We start from the raw sequence: 24,754 nt of genomic DNA on the forward strand, positions 1-24,754 counted from the left end.
GAGTCTTGCTGAGGGCAGTATGACGGTGGCCTGCAGCTGGCCGATCCGACGGCATAGTCGTGTCCTGACTGCTCTCGCCAGAGAGGGCGCTATGGCTTTGAGGCTGTGCAGGCCTCTGGGAGGGTGGCAGAGCCATTGTCAAGACCAGCGGGGGATTCAGGGCTGCGTGTGTCAGTAGGGACTGATACAGCTTGCCACAGGTACAGGTGTCAACGGACTCATGAGGCCCTCTGACAACCCAAGAGAAGCTCCGTCCTGGAGGGTGGTGTCGGCTGGGGCCCCTAGGAGGGCTGGTCAGACAAAATGCTCTGTCTGATCTTCTGTTCTGTCCTTAGCATATTAAAGAAGACGTGTCTCCCACTCAGAGAGAGAGTCATGTTCTCTGGGAAGGGCAGTTGGCCCCAGCTGTCCCTGGAGCCCATCGGTGAGCCAGCCGCTGTGCCCATCGTCGGGGTGGACACCATCGATGTGTTAAACACAGGGGAGAAGCTCTTCATCTTCAGAAACCCGCAGGAGCCGGAGATCTCACTGCACGTCCCTCCCAGGAGAAAGAGGAAGAACTTTCTGAACGCCAAAAAGGCCAGTCGGGTCTTGGCAACAGCCCCACCAGAGGGGGAGCCGCCTGCGAGCTTCTGACGCTGCTGTCCACGTGCTTATGGACAGATCTCATGTGCACCTGCCGCCCACCTGCCCGTGGGCGGGTCCCAGGCACTCCCGCTGCCCACCTGCCCGTGGGCGGGTCCCAGGCACTCCCGCTGCCCACCTGCCCGTGGGCGGGGCTCATGTTACACTGCTGCACACCTGCCTGTGCACCTGCTACCCACCTACCCACGGGCAGCTCTCTTGTGCACCTGCTGCCCACCTGCCTGTGGGGAGGACCCAGAGGCTCTGGCTTTCAGCCTTGTGGATTCCCACATGGTACCCTCCCTGCTGTGTCACAAGGACATGCATAGCCACTCCTCTCCAACCCCCTCCAAAGGATCTGGGGAGACCCTCAGCCCCGCTCCCAGTTCACAGCAGCGTCCACCTGCCCGCTGGTGGAGTCTGGTTCCGGAACTCCCCACTCTTCTGTTTTGCATTTGTTACATGTTCTATTTTTATAAAGCAAGCTTTTTAAAAACATTTTACTCCTAGTTTTTGTAATAAAAGCACCCATTTAAAAAATAGTTGTTGTGTTTTGGCTTCTGGGGTACAGAGTTACTCAGGAAACTGGAAGTCTTAGAGGTAACATGGAGTTCACCAGTCCTAAATATGCGTTTCCCAGCTAGCAGATTGGCAGGAGGATTTGGGCGGCCAGGAAATGAGGCAGAGGTGAGAGAAGATAGTCAGATCTCCAGGGCTGCTGCTGATGCTGTTTGGGCGCTGTGGGCTTCTATGGGGACTGCTGGTCATAAATTCGTCCTTATCTGAGGTCTGCTCAACCAGCTCTCTCCCTGCCATCAGACCAGAAGTTGTTAGCCCTGCACCTGCTGAAGCAGAGTCATGGGAAGAGGAAGTGGTTTTCACAGGATCACAGTATCAGACTGCTCCGCTGTACCTCTCCACCCCTTGATCGATTAACGGCCCCGACTGGGTTGGCCACCAGTAAACATCATGTTGGCCCTTGCTGTGTGCGGAGTGCTTTGGTGACCCGTCCGTTCTCACAGCACAGGCTGAGGGCCATGGTGTCTCATGAGGACTAGGCCACATCATTGCTTGAACTTCAAGAGTCCGGCAAAACACAGGTGTCAGTGCAGTGGGTCTTTCCTGAGGGTGACAGGGACCCTGCCTGCAGTAGAGGGCGAGGGAACAGCCGACACTTCCGCTTCTGGTCATCATCGACACCCTGCAAGCCCCCCTCACTGTACCCTGACTCCAGGGGGCTGAGCAACCTGCCTGTCCTCTTACCCCCTGTAGGCGAGGGGCTCTAGGTACAGTCATGGTCAGGTGCCAGTTAGCCATGGGCACAAGGGAGTTGCTGGAACACAGAGAGAGGTGTCGAGGCCCATTAGAAGAGCCAGGAGGGGGTGAAGACGGGGAAGCAGTAACTCCTACACTCCAGGCAAGGGAGGGGATGCTGCTGCGCAGCAGTTATGATAAGCAGACCCGACTTCCAGCGACTCCTGGGTGAGTCACAGCCCCATGCTCTTCCCCAGCACAAGGACAAGCAACCCGGTTGTCAGCATCAGATGCAGCTGGGTCAGCCAAGTTGTTGGCAGAGTAGACCCGGGCCACCCAAACCCTTCTCATCCCCTCGAAGGGGATTGCTTCCCTTCCTGAAAGCTCCCTGTTTAGGGGCTCTGCTCAAATTATGCACTGTGGAAGTTGGATTCCACAAAAGGATTTCCAAAACTAGCTCCAAATTATAACCTGAGCAGGCACTGGAGAGGTTGTTAGCAGCCGCGGGAGGTGCTCGTGCTGTTCGGTCTGGCATTTGAACCCAGCAATAATGCCCTGTGCTAATAGACTGGGACAGACTAACCGCTGATGTGTGTTCTGCGTGCCAAGCACCAGGGTGTGCTGGACGAATGAGTGGGCGATGGGACATGCCCCCACTGGAGGAAGGACAGAGACGCAATCCACAGGGAGGGGCAGCAGGGTCAAGGGGCGCCACTTGGGGGGCCAGGCATTGGCTTGTGTGTGCCGGGTGATTGGTCCCAGTTTTGAAGGGTGCTTTAAAACAGGAAACAGGCTGGCTTTCCTGCAGGCAAATATCTGGGGCTGAAGTTGGGTCGTGAAGAAACTCAGCATTCAGACCTGGGTCCCTCCTCAGTCTCTCGTCCCGTGGTTTTGACTACCTATGATGCTCCCAAAATATGGAATGGGATTCTGAAAGTCAACAATTTGTAGGCTTTAACCAAGGTATATCTTTATGTAATATTGCTCTCTTGTAAATGACTTTCTGTGTCTGATAACTCAACCTGTACCTTATGATGTGTGTGCAGGACAAGCGCAACTATCCATGGCCGCCCTGCTGCGAGGGCTGGTCCATCTTCCCCTGTGGAGGCACAGGACTGCCCTGCTGTAGCCTTAGTCCACAGCCTGCCCTGGGCTCCTCAACTCTAAGCTACACATGCTGGGGCACAAGTCTCGTACTGGGTCTGTTTCCTGGGCTCGTGCTCTGGGGTGCCTGTTTGGGTAAGGGATGAGGAAAACACATCCGGAACATGGAGCATGTGCAGTGGTCCTGCCTGGACTACACTAAGGGGCAGGGGTACAGTCCCGGGGAAAACAGCAGCTCCCAGGAGGAAAAGCTGGGACAGGAGCGCTGGACCCGACAGGACAGAAAGGAGGTGCCCAAGAGAGTGGCCGCAGGCAGAGCGCAGGCTAGACTGCTTCCTCTTGCTCAGAAATTGCTGACAGCCTCTGACGAGGCAGGTGCTGGAGGACAGGGTGGGCCCAGGAAGCAGATGTGAACAACCCATGCCTCTCTGGGAATACCTGATGGGTGAGGCCTGGGCCTAGGGACTCTGGGTGTCATTGGTGGTGGCCCAGGGCGATGGGGGGAGCGGCAGTGTGAGAGGCTGTGTGTGGCTGGAGTTGGGGGATGGCAGGGGCCCTGGTGGGCATCATGGAGGAGGAAGGGCAGCAGAGGGAGAACAGGGACAGGAAGGGGAAAGGAACACGCCGGACAGGCAGGGCAGGCAGGGCAGGCAGGCAGGCAGGCAGGGCAGGCAGGGCAGGCAGGGCAGGCAGGGCAGGCAGACAGACAGGCAGGGCAGGCAGGCAGGCAGGGCAGGCAGGGCAGGCAGGGCAGGCAGGCAGGGCAGGCAGGGCAGAAAGTCAGGGCAGGCAGGGCAGGGCAGGCAGGGCAGGCAGGCAGGGCAGGCAGGCAGACAGGCAGGGCAGGCAGGGCAGGCAGGGCAGGCAGGCAGGCAGGCAGACAGGGCAGGCAGGGCAGGCAGGGCAGGCAGGCAGACAGGCAGGGCAGGCAGGCAGGCAGGCAGACAGGGCAGGCAGGGCAGGCAGGGCAGGCAGGCAGGGCAGGCAGGGCAGAAAGTCAGGGCAGGCAGGGCAGGGCAGGCAGGGCAGGCAGGAAGGGCAGGCAGGCAGACAGGCAGGGCAGGCAGGGCAGGCAGGCAGGCAGGACAGGCAGGGCAGGCAGGAAGGGCAGGCAGGCAGGCAGGCAGGCAGGGCAGGCAGGGCAGGCAGGCAGGCAGGCAGGGCAGGCAGGCAGGGCAGGCAGGGCAGGCAGGCAGGCAGGCAGGCAGGGCAGGCAGGCAGGGCAGGCAGGAAGGGCAGGCAGGCAGACAGGCAGGGCAGGCAGGGCAGGCAGGGCAGGCAGGGCAGGCAGGCAGGGCAGGCAGGCAGGCAGGGCAGGCAGGGCAGGCAGGCAGGGCAGGCAGGGCAGGCAGGGCAGGCAGGCAGGCAGGCAGGGCAGGCAGGCAGGCAGGCAGGCAGGGCAGGCAGGCAGGGCAGGCAGGGCAGGCAGGGCAGGCAGGGCAGGCGGGCAGGGCAGGCAGGGCAGGCAGGGCAGGCAGGCAGGGCAGGCAGGGCAGGCAGGGCAGGCAGGCAGGGCAGGCAGGGCAGGCAGGGCTGGGAGATGCTGAGCTCAGCCAGGTCTGGCCTGAGGGCAAAGGAATGTGGACACTGGCACCTGTGACCTTATCTCACCCGTCTGTGTCGCTCAGTGAGTATGAGCCTATTCTACGTGAGCCAGTCTCTCTCAGCCAGCCCGAAGTAAGTAACAAACTGGGGAGAAGGGGTTTCCAAGAAATAATTTATTCCAAACAGGGAAAGCAGACTTGAACAGAGCTGCGAAGTCCTGTGTCCCCAGGGCCTCTGCTGAGGCTCCTGCTCCAGCTGACCAGCAGCAAATGCAGCCCCCAGGCCAAGGGGAAGCTCACCCTGACATGTCCTGGGGCGCACAGGACAGTGCCTGAAGAGAAACGTGCAGACAGACGTGGGTGGCACAGTCCACAGCAGCCTGGGCTGTGGCAAGGGAAACCATGGTTGTTTCTTAAAAAAAAAAAAAAAATAGAAAACTTGACTGTCCATGAAAATGTCACTTAGGAAACCCAAGGGATGACACCAACAGCCCCAAGGATGTAAAAAGTGGAAATGGAAATTGGGTGAAAAAAGACAAAACCAGAAGCACAGGTGATGTTGAGCAGGACGCACACACACACACACTGGAGACTGGGAAGGGAGGTGCTGGGCTGCACAGCAGGGCACTGCCCAAGACGTTGTGTCCCCATCAGAGTGCCCAGCTCCCTCTTCCGGTGCCAGCTTCCCGCTGGTATACATCCTGGGACGCAGCAAGCGACTGAGTGGTCAGGTCTCTGCACGCATGTGGGGTTCCTGGATGGAGTCTCTGGCTCTTGACTTGGCTCCTGGCCACTGCAGGCCTCTGGGTATGGGAGGTTTGTCTGCCTGTCTGTGTCTCCAGAAATAAATTACAACAACCACCACAAAACAGTCCAGAAGAAAGAACTGAGAGCCTTAGACACAAACCTAATTCCACAGAAAGCTGATGAGGCCAAAGATTCAGGCGTGGTGCTGGCAGGCTCTTATTTCATTCCACGGGCATCCTGTGAGGCAGTCTTCGGCATGATCATGCGACTTGCCCAAGGGCTCTGGGCTGCAAGAGGGCAGGAGCCCCAAGACAAGCCCTGCTCCCACAGTGCTTTGCAGCACCCAGGGTAGCCATTCACCAAAGAAGTGCTTCCTCGGGCGCCACCCACTGATGTTGGGTGAGGACCCTGATGTCAGAGCAGGTACTGGCCACACTGACATCCTCCCCCAGGAAGCCAATGGAGGCAAGGGTCTTGCCAGGGGGCTGGGTTAGGGCAGGGAGAGGGCTCGGTTGGGAAGGGTGGGAGTCACCACTGGTCAGCAGTTGACCCTTTGCTGGACCAGGGTGGGGAAACCTGATGGGATGGAAGGGGCGGGTCTTGTATGAGTGAAGGGAGGCGGGTCTGCAGCAGAGCCAGGGAGCCGAGCCCCCCAGGCAGGTCAGAAAGTCCATGGCCAGCACAGAATGCAATACACACACCCCCAGGCTTCCTGGGGACTCAAAAGCCGCCTCCCCCTTTGTTTTTTTGTAGCACAAACACATACATCCAAATTTTATTTTACTCCAGGGGCTGCATTTTTCCAAAGTACTATCTGATGAGCTAGGATGTCTGAACTGCCAAGTTGTGATGGTCTGATTATGCTGAAGTAAGGGCGTGTTCTTGACATCTAAGGTTGTGACTGCAGGTGCAAACGATTTTATACACGCCCGAGGTGTTGCCAGTCTGCCACCCAGGCAGATTCCCACCATGATTGTTGTCCTTCCAGGATGGGCAGAGAGCTGCTTGGCGCTCCAGGCAGATGCAGACGGCTGAGGAACCGAGGGGTGTGGCTTGTCGGAGGTCAGCGGACAGCTGGTGCCAGAACCCGTGCTTGCCAGCTCCGAACCCAGGACTTTCTGTATCTGGTGCTTTTCAGTGGCGAGGAAGGGACTGTGCGGGCACAGAGAGGGGCTCTGGGTGGGCAGGGCAGGGACAGTGCGGCCCTGTGGGCAGCTGCAGGCAGGGCTTAGCTGCTGCAGCTGCGGGGACAAGCATGAGCAAGGATGTGGTTGTTGCACCTGTCCTGGAGCTTGCCTGGGGCCTGGCTCCCCAAGCAGCCTTCTGTGTCCAGGAGCTGGCCGTCCTGCCCTTGCTGCCTCCTGAGCCTGCAAACAAGCACGGGGGATATGTGTTAGTGCTGTAGTGCGGGGCAGGGGCTGCACGGCCAGCACATGCGCCTTGCACGCAAAGGGACTGAGCTGCCTGTAGCTCCCACCTCCTCCTGCTGTGGGGCAACCTCAACCCCCAAAGGGTCCCCCCCCCCGCCCTGCTCTCAGCCTCGCAGGCTGACTTGATGGGGCCTTGGTCCTTGGACTTGCAGCTCAGTACAGAGGGAGCCTTGGCAGATGGCAGCACACGCGAGGGGGTGCTGCCTAATGGGGTGTCGTTCATTCCTCGCTTTCTCCTGTGGTTGCGTGCTGGGCGAGGGGTCAGTGGGGTGCCACGGCTGCTGAGGTTCCCAGCAGTCTATGCCTCAGCCCTGCACAGCCAGCCTCTCCATGCACATCCACACTCCCATGATGTCCCTGGGCCTCCTCTGCCACACGGAAGATGCCAGAAAGGACACTGTGCAGGGACTCCATGTAACCTTGCCCAAGGGGCTGCACACTGCCGCTAGTTGGAGATTCAGCAGGGGCAGGTGAGACTCTGAGCCCCTCTCCCATCTCCAAGTCAACCTGCTCTCAGTCTGTGCTGTGTGTCCACGTTGAATGCATCTCTTACAGCGAGACTAGAACTTGGAATCCATCAGCTAGGGACCCACCCACACCTGCACCCAGCCCCGTGGGCTTGAGCTGCTGGGGAACGCTGGAAGGCCACTGCTTCTGGCCAGGCAGCCGCCTCTGTGGACACAGCATGGCTGCTCTTCACTCCCTGTCACCAGCCTCTGAAGGAGCAACACTCTGGTTTCCAGGAGGTTTCAGGTGCCCACACTGCCCTGCATCCCCAGCCAGGCAAATGGTGATGATAAACTCTCCCTTCAGCACCGCTCTCCAAACCAACTCGGTCTCATCCAGCCCCTTCCCATCTCCGCATAGATTTGTCTTGTGCCTCTAACCTCAATAACCCCCCAAGTCCCTAACACCTGCTGTTCTTTCTAAACTCAGTCTTTGTGGAAGATCACAAGACCATCTGCTTTGAAGCATCCACAGCCCGTCTCCTTTACCTGCAGCTGCCTGAAGCCCGAGCGAAACCAAGCAGGGCTTCGGAATGAGTCAGGCAGAGCTAGGAGGGGGATGGCTCCTGGCTCCTCCCCAGCGTGGCAAAGGATCAACTCCAGCAAAAGGCTCAGGGCCATGACATCTCCTGTAACACCTACACCTGCCCGCCACCTCTGCTGCTGCTGGCTTCCCAGCCATGAGCTCTTGTCCCCGTGCCCTCTCAGCTGATTTCCCCAGGTCCAGGGGTTCAGCTGAGCTCTCGTGTCCCAGCTGGCTTCCAGCTGTAGCTTGCTAGGTCCCTCTTGATGTGGCCAGATGTGGTCCTGGAATTGTGTTGTTCTTGTTGGTAGAGTGAAACTTCTCACCCCATCCTCTGTCCTACACATGTCCCAGTGTGCTCCCAGCACCTGCCACAGGTGAGCCTCAGGCTTGGATTCATCTCCCAAGCTCCCCGACAAACAAAGTGGGAGAAGGGGCCTCTACTTGGCAGGGATGAGGATAATTGGGTTTCTGGGGGCAGGGCTGCTTCCACCAGCTGGGTGCTGCTCTCAAGGCCGGGCTATCAACCAAGGCCTCATCTTCTGCTTCCTTCGCGTTTCTGAGTTCGTCCTTTTCACGGGTAGGTGGACTCAGGTGGGATCGTTTCCCAGAGATGTTATACATCGGGGTTTAATGTGTAGATTCCTCCCTGTGACCTTTTCGGATCTCAGTTCTGATGTTCTTTTCCCCAAACGCTTGGCAGTCCAAAGCAACAAGGTTTATCTCGTTCTCACCATTCTTCCCACTGACTCGCCATTTGTGGCCAGCTGGATCAGTCAGTCAGCCTGATGTTAAGGGCAGGTCCTGGTGCTGAAGGCAGCACAGGTGGCTACTGCAATTTGGAGCTCTGGGTTTGATGTCAGACCCCACCAACGAGTGACCTTGGGCAAGATTGTCTGCTGTGAACTTGGGTCTGCAAAAGGTGGGCGATGACTCAGGCTTGGAAATCAGCATCACAGCAGGTGAGCAGATGTCCGAGACTCTGCAGGGTGGCCCAGGCTTACATGTGACGCATGCAGTGGCTTGCAAGACATAGCTGGCCGTCAGTGCTCCCTTCCACTGGGCCCCCCCGCCTGCCACGCAGCCTTGACATTCAGCCAGTGAGCAGACATTTTTGCTGCTTCATCTTGTGGATGAGAAAGTCCGGGCACAGAGCTGTCAGGGCACACGGCTCACCCGCGGATCTGCAGCCGGCTGAAGCGTTGGCCAAGGCATCCTGCTCCTTCCAGAGACATGTTCTGTTGGCGAATCTACATATCCCAGGTGTCAGACGGTCAAACAACACGACCACAGACCAGCTTCCTCTGCTCAGATGGCCCCACTGCAGCAGCAAACCCTGCCCATGCTCGGCAGGCGAAGAAGGCGGGGGCGAAGTGGACACACACAAAGCGTTTGAAGCTTGTTGAGTTCACCTGACCAAGTGACTTCCCTGGAGCACCCTGGCAGTGCGACTGTGTAAAATCACAGAGAGAAGTTGGTTTTATGGGTATGAATAGTATCCGGATGAGTGGAGGTATCCAATGCAATATGACACTTTTAGGAGCTGGTGTTTTCAAGGGATCTGAATGAAGCTTTGATGTGATTTTGCTTCTTAACGAGATGGCAAGGATGTGAAATTGAGATCTCACACTCTCTTCTCACCAGGGTCTTTTCATTCTGTGCACTTTTGTCATTTGCCACTGACAGGAAAAATCCATCCCTGACTGGATCTTCTGCCAAAAATAGGAGGCTCAGCCCCATGGTTCGAGCTCGAGCAGCCCCCACAAGCAGACGGTCCACATGGCCCCAGCTGAGATCGTCAGCAATGCAGAGCTGTTGCCAGCAAGCTGGGCAGTGCTGGTTCAAGTTGTGTTCTCTGCTTAGAAAGGGAGGTCAGATGAGGAGGCCCCCTTGTGTCCCACGGGGGCCCACAGGAGTCTAAATCCCAGAAGATGCTGCGTTGCTGGGGACCATGAGAGGACTGGGGTCTCAGCCAGACCTGCCTCTGTCCAGGCCTGGGATGGCTCCGTCCAGGGCCTGGGGCAGCCCCTTCTGATCTCAATGCCTCACGCTGGTGGTAGCTTCTTTGCGGTGGGAGTGTCAGGAGCCTTCTCTCTGCAGCCGGCAATGTGTGTCTGGCCCAGGCAAGGGCAGAGAACCGGGCAGGAGAGCTGAGGTATTTGGGGGCATCTACGGGTCACACAGCTAGCAAGATGCAGATGGTGAACCCAGGGCGAGGGAGACAGACCCGGGATGGTTTGCAGCTACGGATGGGCAGTTCCAGGGACTCAACCCAGAGCTGAGGGTACCAGCGTGGCACACTGACAGGCATCGGAGTGGCCAGGCCCCCAGGCCTATTTGCTCTGACTCTGATTCAGAAGCTACTGCCATGGCTGAGGGCAGTACTAACAACACTCCAGCAGCCTGATGACTTAGTGCAGCACATGGATGCTCCCAGTTCCGAAGGCCAGCGTTCAAGGCCAAGATGTCGTCAGGGGCCTGAGGATTCCACAGCAGTCAGCTTCTGCCCTCTTTGGCATTCTGTGGCTCGCAGGTGCCTCTCTTGGCCCCTTCCCTGTGCCACTCAAAGCCTTGCCGAGGACGGTGGTGCCCTTGCAGAGAGGTGGCTGCCTCCTGACAGGTGCCTGGTCCGACAGAGCTGCAGCCTCCGTGGGGGAATGACTGGCCTCCATGGACAGTTTGTAGCACTGCTCTGCCTCTGTCACTCTCCACTTCCCTCCACGTTCTGGGCATGCAAACGTCGCGCCACGTCTGCCACACATGTGGAGCTCCTACTCTGGGAATGCCGTGCCCCATCCCCCTCTCCCGCCCCTGGAATCCCCGGCTGAGCCAGGAGGCCGTCCTCAAATGCACAGCCAGGGTTGCCTCTCCTGCAGCTCCCAGCCACGTGCCTCAGCCCAGTGCTCCCGTGAGGGCCAGGCTGGTACTGCCCCCCGCATCTGACCCTCCTGGGGGCAGGGGGCATCCCTGCTTCAGCTCTGCTTGTCCAAAGTCTGACTCGGCATTGGTGGAGTGGGGCTGCCCCTTTGCCTGACCCACCCCCCAACTCTGACCAAGCAAGCACAGCACATGAACCCCCCAGATAGCAACCTAGTCAGGGACCACCCAGAGCTTTCTGCTTCTTTTGCTCCTGTAAGGACAGCCCCATAGCCAGGTCAGACCCAAGGGGCCCTTCCCAGAGCCTGCTCCCTCCCAGGCTGTGGAGGGCACAGAGCCCATGTTCACAATTTGACAAACGGGGACTTCAGCAGCTCTCACCACCATCTCCCTGCACCATGGTGAGGGTGTAGCCTCCATGTTGCCATGTTGCCTGGCAGGCTTGGCGAGACTGAGTGCCCTGCCCCGGGTCACGGTGGCTGCAGTGCAGCCTCCTGGCCAAGATCCAGGGCCATCCTCGCTCCCATTGAATGCCTTGAGCCCCTGGAGCGTGGGCTGGTGCCCAGCACTGAGCATATGGCACAGGCAGGGTCAGCACCCCATAGCTGGGTCTCACTGCACAGGGCTGAGATTCCCCCAGGCTGGCATTGCTGGCACTGGGTACAGAGGGACCAACTTACGTCTCTCTGTTGAATATGATGAATTCCTTGCGCACGGTCTCCAGACACTGCTGCAGGTGTCCATTCTGTAACAGGGCAACAGAGGGAGGTGACAAAGTGATGTGGCATAGTCTGGACAACACGGGCAAGGGGGCCTCACAGGGGAGGGGCAGGCAGATCTCAGTGGGAGCCGTGGCCCGTGAGACGCATGGCAGAGGAGGCTGCGTGCAGGCAGAGCTGGGCAGGCAGAGGTATGTCTCCATTTTGTGCTGAGAAATCCAACTTGCAGCCAGGCTGGGGTGGGACAGGGAGAGCTGTGAGCTCCATCTCTTGGGTGCCTGGGCACTCACAGGATCACTAGGCCTATTCTTATTCTAGAAACAGGTACAAGAGCCACTAGCACCAAGATGCCATGACACCCCTGGGAGCCCCCGCTCAGGCCTGTGCTGGGGCACTCTCCCTCCCGCCCCCGAGCTCCCCGAAGGCCATGGTCAGGAGCGGCCAGCCCGCTGCTGCAGTAGCCACAGCTGGCTCGGAGTGTGAGGCCCAAGGGGCTTTAGGGGCTCTGACAATGTTTGAATTTCATGAGAGAAGACAAAAACAATAAATGTTAGCATCAAAGGTTGTGTATGTCTTCCTGCCCAAGTGGCCATAAAGAATGCTGCTTTTTTTTTTCATACATTCTTTATAGGGGAAGGGCTGTTACGGCTGATCTCCATCCTCCTGAATTATGGTCCCGCCAGGTGCCGTGGCAGCTGTGCATGCAAGCCTGTTTGCAAACAGGAGCTTCACAAGCCACGCTGAGGCACTAGTGGACCAGGGTGGACCTCGCGTCCAATGACCAGCATTCCTGTGCATCACACGAGGTACAGAGGGGCCATATGAAGATGGAGAGAGAGATGTTAAGACTCGGGGACCATCCCAAGTCAGGGGAGCCAGGAAGAGCCCCACTTCCTACTTCCCCCAGGACCACTTTACAGACCTCATGACTTTGAGGAAGCCGGGTTTGGACTGGCCCCTCAGGACAGCCAGGAAATCACCTTAAGTTGTGCCAAGTCACCTGCTGTGCAAGCTGGAAAATGGATGCAGACACAAGGTCCCACCCCCAGGAGAGTGACCCTTTGGGCCTGGGGTGGGTCTTGGGGTGTGGCTGGACCGCAGTGGCTCCTGTGGGCACTCCTCAGCCTGGTGACTTTCTGGCTGTGGAGAGTCCCCTGCCCAGGCCCCATGCCCTGTCTGTGGGGATGGCGACTGCCAGTGCTCACCAGGGGACAGTTGTCCTTGGCACTGTCCTTGGATCTCTGCTTGGCCAGCCTTTTCTTCTTCTTGTGAAGTGGCCTGGACTCCAGGATCATCTCTTCCAGCTCGAACGTGGGGTCACAGTTCAGTCTCCCTTTCTGAGGGCAGGTGGAGATGGGGCAGGCTGGGCTGCTTCCCTGCATCGCTTCCCTTCCCTCCCTCCATACGCCATTCCCACGGCCCGCCCTTTCCTTTTCCCCCCACTCCCTCAGGCAGCTCCCTCCCAAACACCCCTTCCAAGAGGCTGTGTTCAGTTTTCCCTGTTTAATTTTAGAGATGTATTTATTTTCTGAACAGTGGAATTTACACGGGGGTGGGGGGAATCTTCAATCCACTTCCCAAATGGCTGCAATGGCCAGATCCAGGTGGATTCCAACTCAGGAGCCAGAAGCTTCCTCTGGGCTCCTCAGGCAGGCAGCAAGGGTTCAAGCACTTGGGTCAGCCTCTACTGCTTTCTCAGGCCATTGGCAGAAAGCTGGACTAGAGATGGGGCAGCCATCTCTAATCCATAAGGGATGCCAGTGCTGCAAATAGCAGCCTCACCAGCTTTGCCACAGTGCCATACCCATCCTTGAACTCTAAAAGGCCATTTCTGGTCAACATGTGCCTAGTACCCTGCCCTGTTCACTGTTCCTCCCCCATTGCTAGAACCAGCTGACCTGCAGGTCCAGCCAGCTGCGGCCATGGGGCCCCACCTGCCCTGGTCAGGAGGAACTAGGGGGCCTAGGATGCCAGGTCCCTGGGGGCTGTTCTCAGTCCTGAGACCTAACCTGGCGGCTTGCACTGGCAGTGCAGAATAGTGGTTATAATGTCGATGGCTCCACCACCACACAAGAGAGTCCCCCTTCCTGCTGCTCATGGCCTTGAAGGGGTTCAGGACCCCCTCAGTAGTCAGCTCAGCTTCCATTGCATGCAGTGAGCAAGGGCCCCCCACCCAAAGGATTGAGCACACAGCATCCATGGAGCTCCCAGGCAGGGCTGGCACGAGGCAGGTTGGTGAAAGGCTGCTGCGGAGCTTGCTCTGATCTGGTCCAGGAAAGGGCTTGGGCCCAACTGTCCACTCAGTTCTGTGTCCTCACCTCTGCCCCTGAGTGACCCTGAGAAGCCCTGTCCTCCTCAGCTTACTTCCTTGTACACCACAAAGCAGGTGCAGAATAAAAGGGGTGTGGCCTGACCTTGAGTGACAGCTCCTCTACCTCCTAGGGGATTCTTGGCCTTGAACCCAACTTAGGAGCCAGGCTGTTGTCACCTGCAGTGGAAGCTGCCTTAGCCAGGCTGCCTCCCCTGCCTGACATTAGCACTTGTCACAGCCCTGGGGGTGACACCTGTTAGGTGAACTGGCATCAGTGCTTAGGTGTGTGTTGGGGGGCACATCCTGGGGCCCCCAGGACCTCTCATACCCATCAATTCTCCTTTGCTTCGTGGGCTGGAGTCTCTGGCCACATTCAGACATGGTACCATTGGAAGCGGCTTCCACCACCTCCTGCTCACAGTACCATGGCCAGCAGTTTTGTTCGAATCCACCTGTTCGCATGTGAGCCAGGTAAGAACCGGGGTTGGCAGATGGCACACAGCTTTCCAGGTCTCAGTGCATAGAGGTGGTTGAGCTGGAAGTCGCCCAGATGCTCCTGGAGGCTTGGGTGCTGTCCATGGTCTCCCTCCCTGTCCTGTGGTTCACTCCCAGCTCCAGTCTGAGCCCTTGTCAAGCTACAGCTACGTTCATGTCCTTGCTTCCATCCCCTCAGTGGGCTGAAGGCACACCTCTCACCATGACTGTGGCTACCAGCAGGCTCTCTGTACTCTTTTCTGACCTCCTTCCCTGGGACCTCCCCTTGGATTTATTGAGCAGCTATAGAGCCTCTGCCCTCGAAGCCCAGGTTCTCCCCTACCCCTACGAGTGTCCCCTAGCTTGGCCTGCCACCCCAGGCCCTGCCTCCTCTCCCACCACCCCTTTGGCTCTGTGTGGAGACACCCAGCATATTTCCTTGTGTGCTCTGGCTGGGGAGCTCAGCCCACAGTCAGCTGTGTGAAGGCCCCCAGGGCCTGGCCACTGCAGCTGTTTAAGAAGAGGCTCAATAACCCTAGGACCAACACCAGCAAGACTCTGTCCAACCGGGACCCTGGAGAAGCAGCAGGGAGGGAACCGGGGAGGGTCACGTGGCCAGGCACGGTAAAGGGGTTGCTGGCCATCTGCAGGGGTGGGGTTGTGTGCCATGCATGAATGGGGCCTCACTTACATTGGGCACAAAGCCGGGCATCAGAGCCTTCTCCAACACTGCGTCCCAGTTCACATCGGCCAGGTATGGCGAGTTCTGGAGGTCCCTGAGGCTGGACAGGCGGCTCTCGGGGTCCTTAGTCAACAGCTGCACTCAGAGGGGGCAAACAGGTGGCCATCACTGCGCAGTCCACGGAGGTCAGCGGGGCTGTGTCAGTGGGACCTCCCTCAGGACAAGTCCCTCCGTGCACTGCCTGGTCTGGGGAGCTGCTGTCTGCACTCCTCCCCGTGTAGCTGGGCGGTAAGGAGTCAGGGAGCCAAGAAGCCAGGCTGCTCCTGCTAGGCCTCGCAGCGAGGTCCCGCGGGGTGGACCACGCCTTGGCTGCCTGTTCCCTCCCGCATCTGCAGCCTGCTTCGGGGCGCTTTGCCAGCATCCATGGCTGCAGGGCCTTCCAATGAATACCAGAAGGAATGAGCTGCCTCATTCTCTGCCTTCCGATCTGGTCTGGGGAGAATTAATTGTGAAAAACCGAACCCCACACACCTGCGAGGCCACTTCTGGGATGTGAGGGGGAGGGGGCTTCAGGGCTTTCCGTGTTCGCAGGTGGAAGGGACAAGGGTTCGCTGGGACACACCCCTTCCCCCGGCTCTGGGATCTGCATCCCTCACCTGCAGCCCCCGCAGCCCCTGAGGAGCCCACAGTGAGTGGAGCCTGGCTGACTCCATCACTCTCTGCCATACCCCCACCTACAGGTGTCCCGTCTGCACCCAGAGGCCCAGGCCAGGGCTGCCCCCACCTTCTTGAGCAGGGCCACCATGCCCTTGCACCACGTGGACGAGTAGTGCACCCGCTCCACCTTGAACATGTGCAAGACCTCATCGATGGGTGTGGCCGAGTGGATGTCGAATGGCCTCTGCAAGGCAAGTAGAGACAGGGTCAGGGGAGAGGCCAGGGTAGGCACTGCTGATGCTGCTTAAGGTCGCTACGGCCGCCACGGACTTTGCTTCCCTCTGATTTCACAGGGCAGCAGGTATCCAGGACCCAGGGGAGGGATGGGAACTGTACCAGCGAGCAGTGGGTGGGTGCTGCTGCTGTGTGGGGACTCCGAGGTCACACAGTCCCTCCTCTGGTCACAGGCTGGGACACTGCATTTCGCTGTCTGCCGGGCACCCAGGGACACTTGTGGCCACAGGTGCACCTGTTGGAGGCCTCAGGCACCCCTTTCCCTGCTCCCTGACTGGTGCGACCAATGCTGGGTCAGGCTGGTGAGGGGCTGGGCTTCCTCTACCAGCACTTCTCGCTCCCCTCTTCAGCCTCTGTGAATGCTCTCACTGTCAGAACCCTCAAGTGCTTCTGACAGCTCTTGACCTTGACCCTGAGTCTGGCTGGCGGCAGAGCTTCTCTCCTTGGAGGAACAGCTCCCTAGAACCCCCGTCTCCCCTTGGTCCATGCCCATTTGGAGAGCCAGCACTCACCTGACCGGTTACACCCTTCTTAAGTTATGCACTCCGACCTCTAGGGGGAGCCCCAGGCACCCTCCAGCTTCCAGGTCTACTGAGTTCCTAGTGGGGAGTGGGTGCTCGGCCAGGGTCATGCAGGTGAGGGAGGTGGCAAAAGACCATGCAGCATGTTAGTGTAGGCTATCAGGGTCCAGGCCTTGTCCCTCTGGAGCGCCTACTGCCCAGCATTGTCTCAATCAGGCTCTTCTATGTCCCCTGCCTTACTCCACGACAGTGACCCAGCCTGGCACCAAGGCAACACCTAGCCATGTTTGGGGGCAAGGAGCTTCCTTGTGGCACCAGCGGGTAGAGGCCAGGGATAACGCTGACCATCCTATGACACACAGAAACTCAGCTGGCCCCACGTGTGCCCAAACTGGGGATGAGAACTATGCTGTGGGCCTGTACTCCTGCGTGTGATGGAAAAGGACCAGGCCCACCACAGGACTTCCGGGGTCTGCGGCAGTGGGAAGGGTGTGAGCCGACACAGACGCGAGTCCAGTGGTCAGACAAACCCACTGCCTCCCTAATTAGACATCATACCATGTTCAGGATGAAGTCAAATGCCACCAGCCACCTCCAAGGGGACTTCACCTGAATCCCAACACCCAGGGGCAGAGTGGGGTCCTGGGGAGTTAGGGGACTGAGCCTGGATTCCAGCACCAAGGGGCAGAGTGGGGTCCTGGGGAGTTAGGGGACTGAGCCTGGATTCCAGCACCAAGGGGCAGAGTGGGGTCCTGGGGAGTTAGGGGACTGAGCCTGGATTCCAGCACCAAGGGGCAGAGTGGGGTCCTGGGGAGTTAGGGGACTGAGCCTGGATTCCAGCACCAAGGGGCAGAGTGGGGCCCTGGGGAGTTAGGGGACTGAGCCTGGATTCCAGCACCAAGGGGCAGAGTGGGGCCCTGGGGAGTTAGGGGACTGAGCCTGGATCCCAACACCAAGGGGCAGAGTGGGGTCCTGGGGAGTTAGGGGACTGAGCCTGGATTCCAGCACCAAGGGGCAGAGTGGGGCCCTGGGGAGTTAGGGGACTGAGCCTGGATCCCAGCACCCAGGAGTAGCGTGAGCAGGGGGATGGGCTCTAGTCTTCCTCAGTCAGCAATGGGCATGAGCAGGCACTGCCCTGCCAGTAGCCACTGCTCTGGGTTAGGGGCAGGGGATGGCCTTTCCTGGGTGCTGACCATGGCTCTGTCACTGTGCAAGGTCATTAACATCACCCAGGTCCTCCTCAGCCTTTGGAGTAGACACGAACGTGACACGCGGTTTGGTAAATGCAGAGGATTCTGAGTCCTGAACGTGCTGAGTAGCCTGGTCTCCATCACAGATGGGGCACTGGCGGGTGCTGAGCCCGGCTACAGAAAGCAGCTGGCCGCCACCCCTTAGAGCTGACCCAGCGTGAACCAACGGCTTCTCTCCAGGGTCAGGTGCTTCCTGGATCCCAAGTGGGATCAGCAGGCAGGTGAGTGGGCGATGATCTGCCATGCAGTCTCCAGATGGGGCGGGCAAAGTCGCCTGTCTGTGAGGGGTAGGTGGGGGGGTGACCCTCCTCCTTTTATCTCTAGGCTGAGCTCACTGAGTAGCTAGACCCCACCCTGGTCTGTGGTGCAGGTGCAGGCTCCAAGGTTCCCTGAATTGTGGGACTAGTTTCCAGTGCAGCTTTTGACCAGACCAAGGATAAGCCTGCTGCCCTGGGGGTGAGACATGGAGTCAGATGAAGATGTTTGCAGAGAGCCGTGCCAGTTGGCAAAGGTGCTCCTGCGTCCCCACCCTGAGAGCCCCACGCTCAACCTCTGCTGTTCCCGCTTTGCTAAGAGCAGCACCTGAGTTCCTGAGTGGAGAATCCCACAGAATTCGCAGGGGAGCTGCTTGCTTTGGAAACAGTAGGAGCCATTCTCCCCCGGAGACTTCTGACCATTCCACTTGCTGCTGTCAGCTGTCTCGCTTGTCCCAGCCCAGCAACCTTTCCAGCACAACCCGCTTCCCCAAGAGCTCTCAGGACCCCCAAGGGAAGGCTCAGGAAAGGTGCCACCTACTGGCAGTAACAGGAATGGTTCTGTGGCCTTGGGGAACCAGCTCAACACTAGACACTCCTAGCTTCAGGGGCCCTTGGGGATGGCCCCAGGGCTCCGGGACTGCAGCTCCTGTCCCAGCCACAGGCCTGGCACCGCTTGAGCATCCCTACTGCTGCCCCATGTCCCTATGTGCCTTACCCAGCCCCGCAGCAGCTCGTAGGCCGTAACGCCCAGCGACCACCAGTCAACGGGATAAGAATACCCAGGGCCTCCGTCCAAGTACACCTGGAACACTTCCGGGGCTGTCGAAGACAAGGTCAAGAACATCACGGCCGGCAGAGTTCACAATCACCGACCCTCAGGGACTGCACCCAGCCTGTGCGCCTCCCACCAGGCCTGGAGGAGTCCTGTGTGTGTGTCTTCCACTGCGTGTCAGACCCTGGTAAGCTTTGCGTCCAGCAGCCTCTCTGCCCTCCTTGGGATGCCAGCCTGGAAGCAAAGTGCACCCAGTATCCAACACAGCATGGCAGGATGGGGGAGCGGGGTGGGCTCCCAGAGATAGATTCCAGCTGTCCTGACAAGTCAAATTTTATAAAATCTCTCCCAGAAACCCACGTCTGGGGCGATGGAGCCAGTGTTGTGGTCCTGCAGGCGAACAGTCCACACCTGTGGTCCTCTCTCTAGGGAGGAGGAAGTCCATGGGATGTAAAAGCAGCTTCTGGCAGGTGCACGATTTGGTGGCCATGAACACATTCACAGTTTGTGCTGGCACCACCTCTCTAGTTCCAAATCATGGTCATTCCCTTTGTGTACAGACACACACACACACACACACACACACACACACACACCCTTCCCTTGGAGCACCTGCCCCTTTCCCAGCCGCTAGCCCTGCCCCCCTCATCCGTTCCCTGTCTGTACCGGCTACCTCACATTAGGTCTCCACGTCAAATGCAATTCCTTCCTGGCGTGGAAAGCTCTAAGCAGCCCGGGTGCTAGAAGTAGAGCAGCCAACGCACACCCCGCCTCATGGCCTGGGGCTCCCCGCCTCCTGCTCTCCACCTGCTCCACAAACCCACCCCCTTCCCCACACTCCTGTCTGACCCCGCGGAGGAGCCCTCCAACTCTCGTTGTCCTTATTATACAATTGTGGCAATTTTAAAGACTAGCACAAACTTTCTGCTTAACTTCCCGTGACTTGCTCAGATTCTTTACCCTGTTTTCCACACTCATGAACTCCTACGTGCATGTCAGGATCCAGACCACGTTCCTCTGCCCCGTGGAATGCCCACTAAGGCTCCTCATCCTGGGCAAGTCCATCCCACCAGGCCCTTGCCGTGTTCCTCCCTCATGGCAGTTATGTTCACCTCCTGGGCTGGGAGCTCTTCTTGGGTAGGGGCAAGGTCAGCTCCAGATCCTCAGGCACCGGAGCTGGTCCTGAAGCAGGTGCCGGAGGCATCAGAATGGTGAAGTGCCAGTCCTGGCCATGGCTTCGAGTCCCAGTGGATTCCCCTGCTATCTCTCGGTCACTATCAAGCACCTGACCTCCGAATCCATCTCATATTCCACCAAATAATAACGGCCCCTTCCCCAACATGAGATAACACATGTGGCACATTTAGAGCCAGACACAAAGCAGCCAGTCAGGGCAAACCTAATATTTATTACACTGATTTGTGACTCAATGAACAAAACAAGGCAGGTGCGAGGAAGCCACGGAGACAGAGGTGAGTGGCAGGCCTGGCACTGGTCTGGAGTACTGGGTGTGATGCAGATCTCTTTGGCACTTCAAGAGGCAGAAGAACTAAGTGTCACATGCTTCCTTATCAACCTGAGCTAACACAACTCCGCTGGGACACTGGGAACAGTCATCGCAACCCAAAACTGGTTTCATCAAAGTGTATTAAGAAACTGCCCAGTGGCTGGTTTAGAATCTGCAAGGCAGGAGGAAGGGAGCACGTGTAAATTGGCTGACGAGTAAGCAAGGCAACTCTGCTAAACCGCAGGGATAGATGATGCAGCGCCCCCCGAAAGCTGCTGAGCTAGCTGTGTCGGCCTGAGTGTGCACGGAGGAAAGGGCCCGGGCTGTCCTAGTGCAGAGCGCTGCTCTCCTTGGCAGCCCAGTGGTGCATCCCGTACGTGCCAGTGAGAAAGCCTGGGCACGAGCCCCTGAAACCAGGCCTCTCGTGCAGATGGAAAAGGAAGTCTAGGAGTCGGCCCTGTGGCGGGTTGGGTTACGGTGCCACCTGTAGCACCAGTGTCCCTTCCTGCCTGCTGCACTTCGCTCCACACTAACGCGCTTGTGCAAGCAGCAGAAGACGGCCCGAGGCCCTGGACCCCTGCACCCAGCAGGCAGACCCACAGGAAGCTCCTGCTTTTGGTCTGGCTTGCCTTCTCTTTTGCTTCTCTTTATATAACTCTTTCAAATAAGTAAACAATAGTTTACACTCACAGATTGAATATCTTGTCCAAAATGCTTGGGACCAGCAGTGTTCTGGACTGTCATACTTTACAATATCTCCACACACACTAAGATAGCTTGGTGATGAGATGACCCGAGTTGAAACTTGGGTTCACTCACCCAGCCCGAAGGTAGCTGTGTACCACGGTTTGGGTATCGTGACCTCTCACGTGAGGCCGGGGCGGCACTGTCACGGCGTCAGGTCAGCACACCAAGCGTTTGGATTCAGCAGCAATTGGATTGGGGATGCTCAGCATCCACGTGGGTAAGGGCCCTTCAAGGCTTCACACTGACCTCACTACAGCAGTCATCGTGGCTCTCAGCTGGCCCAGCTCCATCTCCAGGCTCGTGCCCCTGGCGCCCTCTGCCTCTGTCCTGCCAGTCTGGCTTTTTTCCTTTTTGGATTCAGAGTCTTGACAAGTGCAGCACGGAGCTCCACCTTTGTGATAATTTGCCATTCCCTTTCTTTTCTGAGAATTAATTAATTTTATTTGAAAGGCAGAATGACAGAGGGGGAGAACGTGCGAGAGGGAGAGACAAGGACATCATTTATTTGCTTGCCCATTCCTCAGATAGTCACAATAGCCGGAGCCTGGGCCTGGAACTCTGTGCAAGTCTCCCACACACGCAGTAGGGTCTCAAGTTCTTAGGCCTTCTCCTTTTTCTGTTTGTATTTTAAAGTTGCTCTAAACATAACATGCTACTGGAAACTGAGACAGGACATCAAAATTTCCTTTTATTCAATTCAAATGTTTGGAGACTAGAAATTTTTAATTATTTGTTCTAGTTGTTACGCTCCAGCCAGACCAGCCAATGTTCTCTTCACATTCCCTTCCCCCAAGTTACTTGGAGTGTCAGGTCCAGGTACTGGGTTCCATCCCATTGACATCCGGCTTCTAAAACACATGGGAATACTTATACATACTGGTGCTTCTTCTCTGAAAGAAAATCAACTGAAGTATACCGAGAAGTCCTTCAAATACTTTCAAAGCACAGATTCTCTATAAATCACTGCTCTCAAGGTAGGAACAGACACCAGTACTATTGCTACCTTTATCGACATTATTGGCATGCAAGTCCATCTTAGCACAGCATAGCTTTCTCTACTACACAAGATCACTAGCAATGCAGGGTTAGGCATAAAGCCTATGCCTACTGACTCAGTGTAGTCACCCACTACAGCATCCACTACAGTCTCCCACGCCAGCACCCTCTGCAGGATCCCATCCATGATGCAGGCAGTCACTGCTCTGACGTCTGAACGCCTCTCTTCATGGTTTACCCTGTTCTCCCCTGAGGCTCACGTCTCTGTGTTTGTTGTTCAGCCGAGAGCATCTGTTCATTGAGAGGTGTGTCCTGTCTTACCAGCCTTTCTCTCTCCTCCTTTTGGGCACCTGGAATATCATCTTCCCTCACTTCTGTTGGGCTGTTGAGGTGGATCACCTGGTACAGGGGAAGGCAACTTGGTAGTGGGGTGAGTGTCCAGTTGCCAAAGTTTTCCACTAACACTTGTGCACAGATGAGAGACTGAATCCTGAGGATTTTCTTCTGAGGACACTCCAAAGGACTGTGCGGGTAAGCGTTGGGTTAAGCTTTCGTGGTGAGTCCATAGCAATCTATTTCTACCTTTCAGGTGTTTGGGTCTCCGGGAAAGACATGCTGTATTCCTCGGAAGTTGGGGCCTCTGCCACTGCTTGCTCAGATGCATTAGCAAGCAACTGACATTCTATTACAGGATCTTGGCGCTGCAAGTACCACGTCCCAAGCCTTTCCCTTCCCTTTTCACTGTGCTTCCCTCGGCACCAAGCTTGGAAGTTACTTTATCTGCAAAGCTGCTACTGAATCCTTCAATTTAATTCATCTTCTACATACCCAGCATCATCACACTTTCCTATGTAATGCTTGGAATGACCTCAAATTATCTGGTTGCATTCAAAATATAGAAGTTGGAGAATCATGCATGCATAACCGAGCAATGAGAAAAAGCTAGAAAATACACAAAAGCATGATTTTTCTTAGACCCAACCAGCAAGAAGCACACAGAAGTACAGATTCCTTTAACAGGCATGGCAGGTGATAAGAACACCCCAGCAAAAATGCTTACTGGGTTGCTAACTGTTGTGCATGGATTTAAGTGAGAGACTTGAACCACACTCTTCGCTCAGGTACAAGGAGACTGAATGCTCTCACAACCTCTTTTGTACAGACCTCACTACATATTCATGAGGCACTGGGGCAAGTCAGAGTATGGACACACTTGGCAGCCCTACCTGGGCCAGGCTTCCCGCTCTGATGAAGCAAAAGCTTGAACTGAGGACGCAGGGCAGTACACACCATTCCAACCATTCCATGAGGGCACAAGCAAATCATCCTCAAGGGTAGGCGACAGGATGGGCCAGACCAAACCCCGAGCCGAGGCAAGGGGCTGGAATCATCCTGACATCACCCAAGCATGGCTTTCTATCCCTTGGAATGAGGAAGATCCATAAAATATGCCCTAAGACCCACCAAAACTGGGATGCTGAGTCTATGTGTTACTGAGGTTGAGCCAAGACCTTGGAGAATGAATACCATCCCTGAGTCCCAGAGACGAGCAAGTACCAAACAATGAGAAGCAGAGACCAACGCTGGGGAGCAGGAAGGTCATGGAGAAGCACAGCCCTACAAGGTATCCCAAAAGAAGACTAAGGAACCATGTGATACACAGCTTCAACCTAACAGTCCAAGTGGTCCATGGAAGATAATCACAGCAACAAGAAATCCTACATCAGGCTCAACTCTTTTCCTTTTTTTTTAAGATTTATTTTTATTGGAAAGTCAGACATACACAGAGGAGGAGAGACACAGAGGAAGATCTTCCATCTCATCGTTCACTCCCCAAGTGGCCACAATGGCCGGAGCTGTGTCAACTGGGAGCCAGGAACCTGGAGCCTCCTCTGGTGCAGGGTCCCAAGGTTTTGGGCCGTCCTCAACTGTTTTGCCAGGCCACAAGTAGGGAGCTGGATAGGAAGCAGGGCTGCCAGGATTAAAACCAGTGCCCATATGGGATCCCAGCACATGCAAAGCAAGGGCTCTAGCCACTAAGCTATGGTGCTGGGTCCTAGGCTCAACTCCTGAACACATTGACATTAACTCTTATCCACACGGAATTAACAGCAGCACCACACTCAGTTCCAATTATAAATGCCATCTTACATGTGATGTCCAGATGTTTAACCAAAAGTTAGGAGGCACGCAACAAAGCAGAAAAACAAAAACCTCCGGTAGAGAAAAAAAATCAACAGATCAAAACTAAAATATGAAGTAGTTGTTGGAATTAACAGATTTAAATTAATTTAAAACATCTGAGAGGGTGGACAACATGCCTTACTAACAGATGAGAATCTCAATAGAAAGTTATACATTATACAAGATTTATATAGAAGTGCTAAAAACACAACAAACACCAACACAGAGTGGCAGAGATGGAAACTGCCCCAGCAAGCCCACCAACAACCTGGAAGCTAGTCAGAGAGATTACCTGAAGTGAAACTGCAAGAAAAAAGGGGGAAAATCAGAGTGTCCCAAGGCCGAGGTGGAAACGTTCAAGGTCTTCACTGAAACCCAGAAGAAGAGTAGAGAGAGAATGGGTCAAAAAATGTTTGCAGAGCTAATCCTGAAGAATGTTCCACCCATGACAAACTGAATCATACCTGCAAGCAGCTCAGTGAGCAGGAGGGGGTGGAAGCGACACGCAGGCACTGACATCTACACTGGCAAAGACACCAGAGACAGCCTAGGGGGAGGTGTCACAGAGGAACGTGGGCGCAGCACACAGAGGCTCCGTCAGGGACACCGTCAGCCAGAAGGAGCAGAGCAACACACTCAGTCTTGGGGAAAAAAACAACCCTGTGAACCTCCGAATCTCTACACTGTCAAAATATCTGTAAAAATTGTAAGGGAATTTAAGATGTTTTCAATAAGCAAATAGAAAATAGAAGAATTTGGGCCCAGCATGGTCAC

General features: G+C 56.5%; 2 protein-coding genes across 3 annotated transcripts in view; one reads left to right on the top strand and one right to left on the bottom strand.

Annotated features, from left to right (window-relative positions):
- Positions 1-636, top strand: part of EVC2 (EvC ciliary complex subunit 2) — a 69,244-nt gene extending 68,608 nt beyond the window's left edge. Inside the window, exon 22 of the mRNA XM_040966314.1 lies at positions 336-636. Coding sequence (XP_040822248.1) covers positions 336-636 — 301 coding nt within the window. The remainder of the gene's footprint in view (positions 1-335) is intronic.
- A 5,865-nt stretch (positions 637-6,501) lies between these two features.
- Positions 6,502-24,754, bottom strand: part of STK32B (serine/threonine kinase 32B) — a 206,013-nt gene continuing 187,760 nt past the window's right edge. For both annotated transcript variants that reach the window (XM_040966057.1, XM_040966058.1), the window contains 6 exons: positions 18,490-18,593; positions 15,580-15,696; positions 14,805-14,930; positions 12,534-12,665; positions 11,290-11,354; positions 6,502-6,640 (listed from right to left, as the gene is read on the bottom strand). In XM_040966057.1, the coding sequence (XP_040821991.1) occupies positions 6,502-6,640; positions 11,290-11,354; positions 12,534-12,665; positions 14,805-14,930; positions 15,580-15,696; positions 18,490-18,593 (683 nt within the window). The remainder of the gene's footprint in view (positions 6,641-11,289; positions 11,355-12,533; positions 12,666-14,804; positions 14,931-15,579; positions 15,697-18,489; positions 18,594-24,754) is intronic.

The sequence above is a fragment of the Ochotona curzoniae genome, unplaced genomic scaffold (genome assembly GCF_017591425.1).
Source record: "Ochotona curzoniae isolate NIBS_2020 unplaced genomic scaffold, NIBS_Ocur_1.0 scaffold_4505, whole genome shotgun sequence".
Lineage (NCBI taxonomy): Eukaryota > Metazoa > Chordata > Mammalia > Lagomorpha > Ochotonidae > Ochotona > Ochotona curzoniae.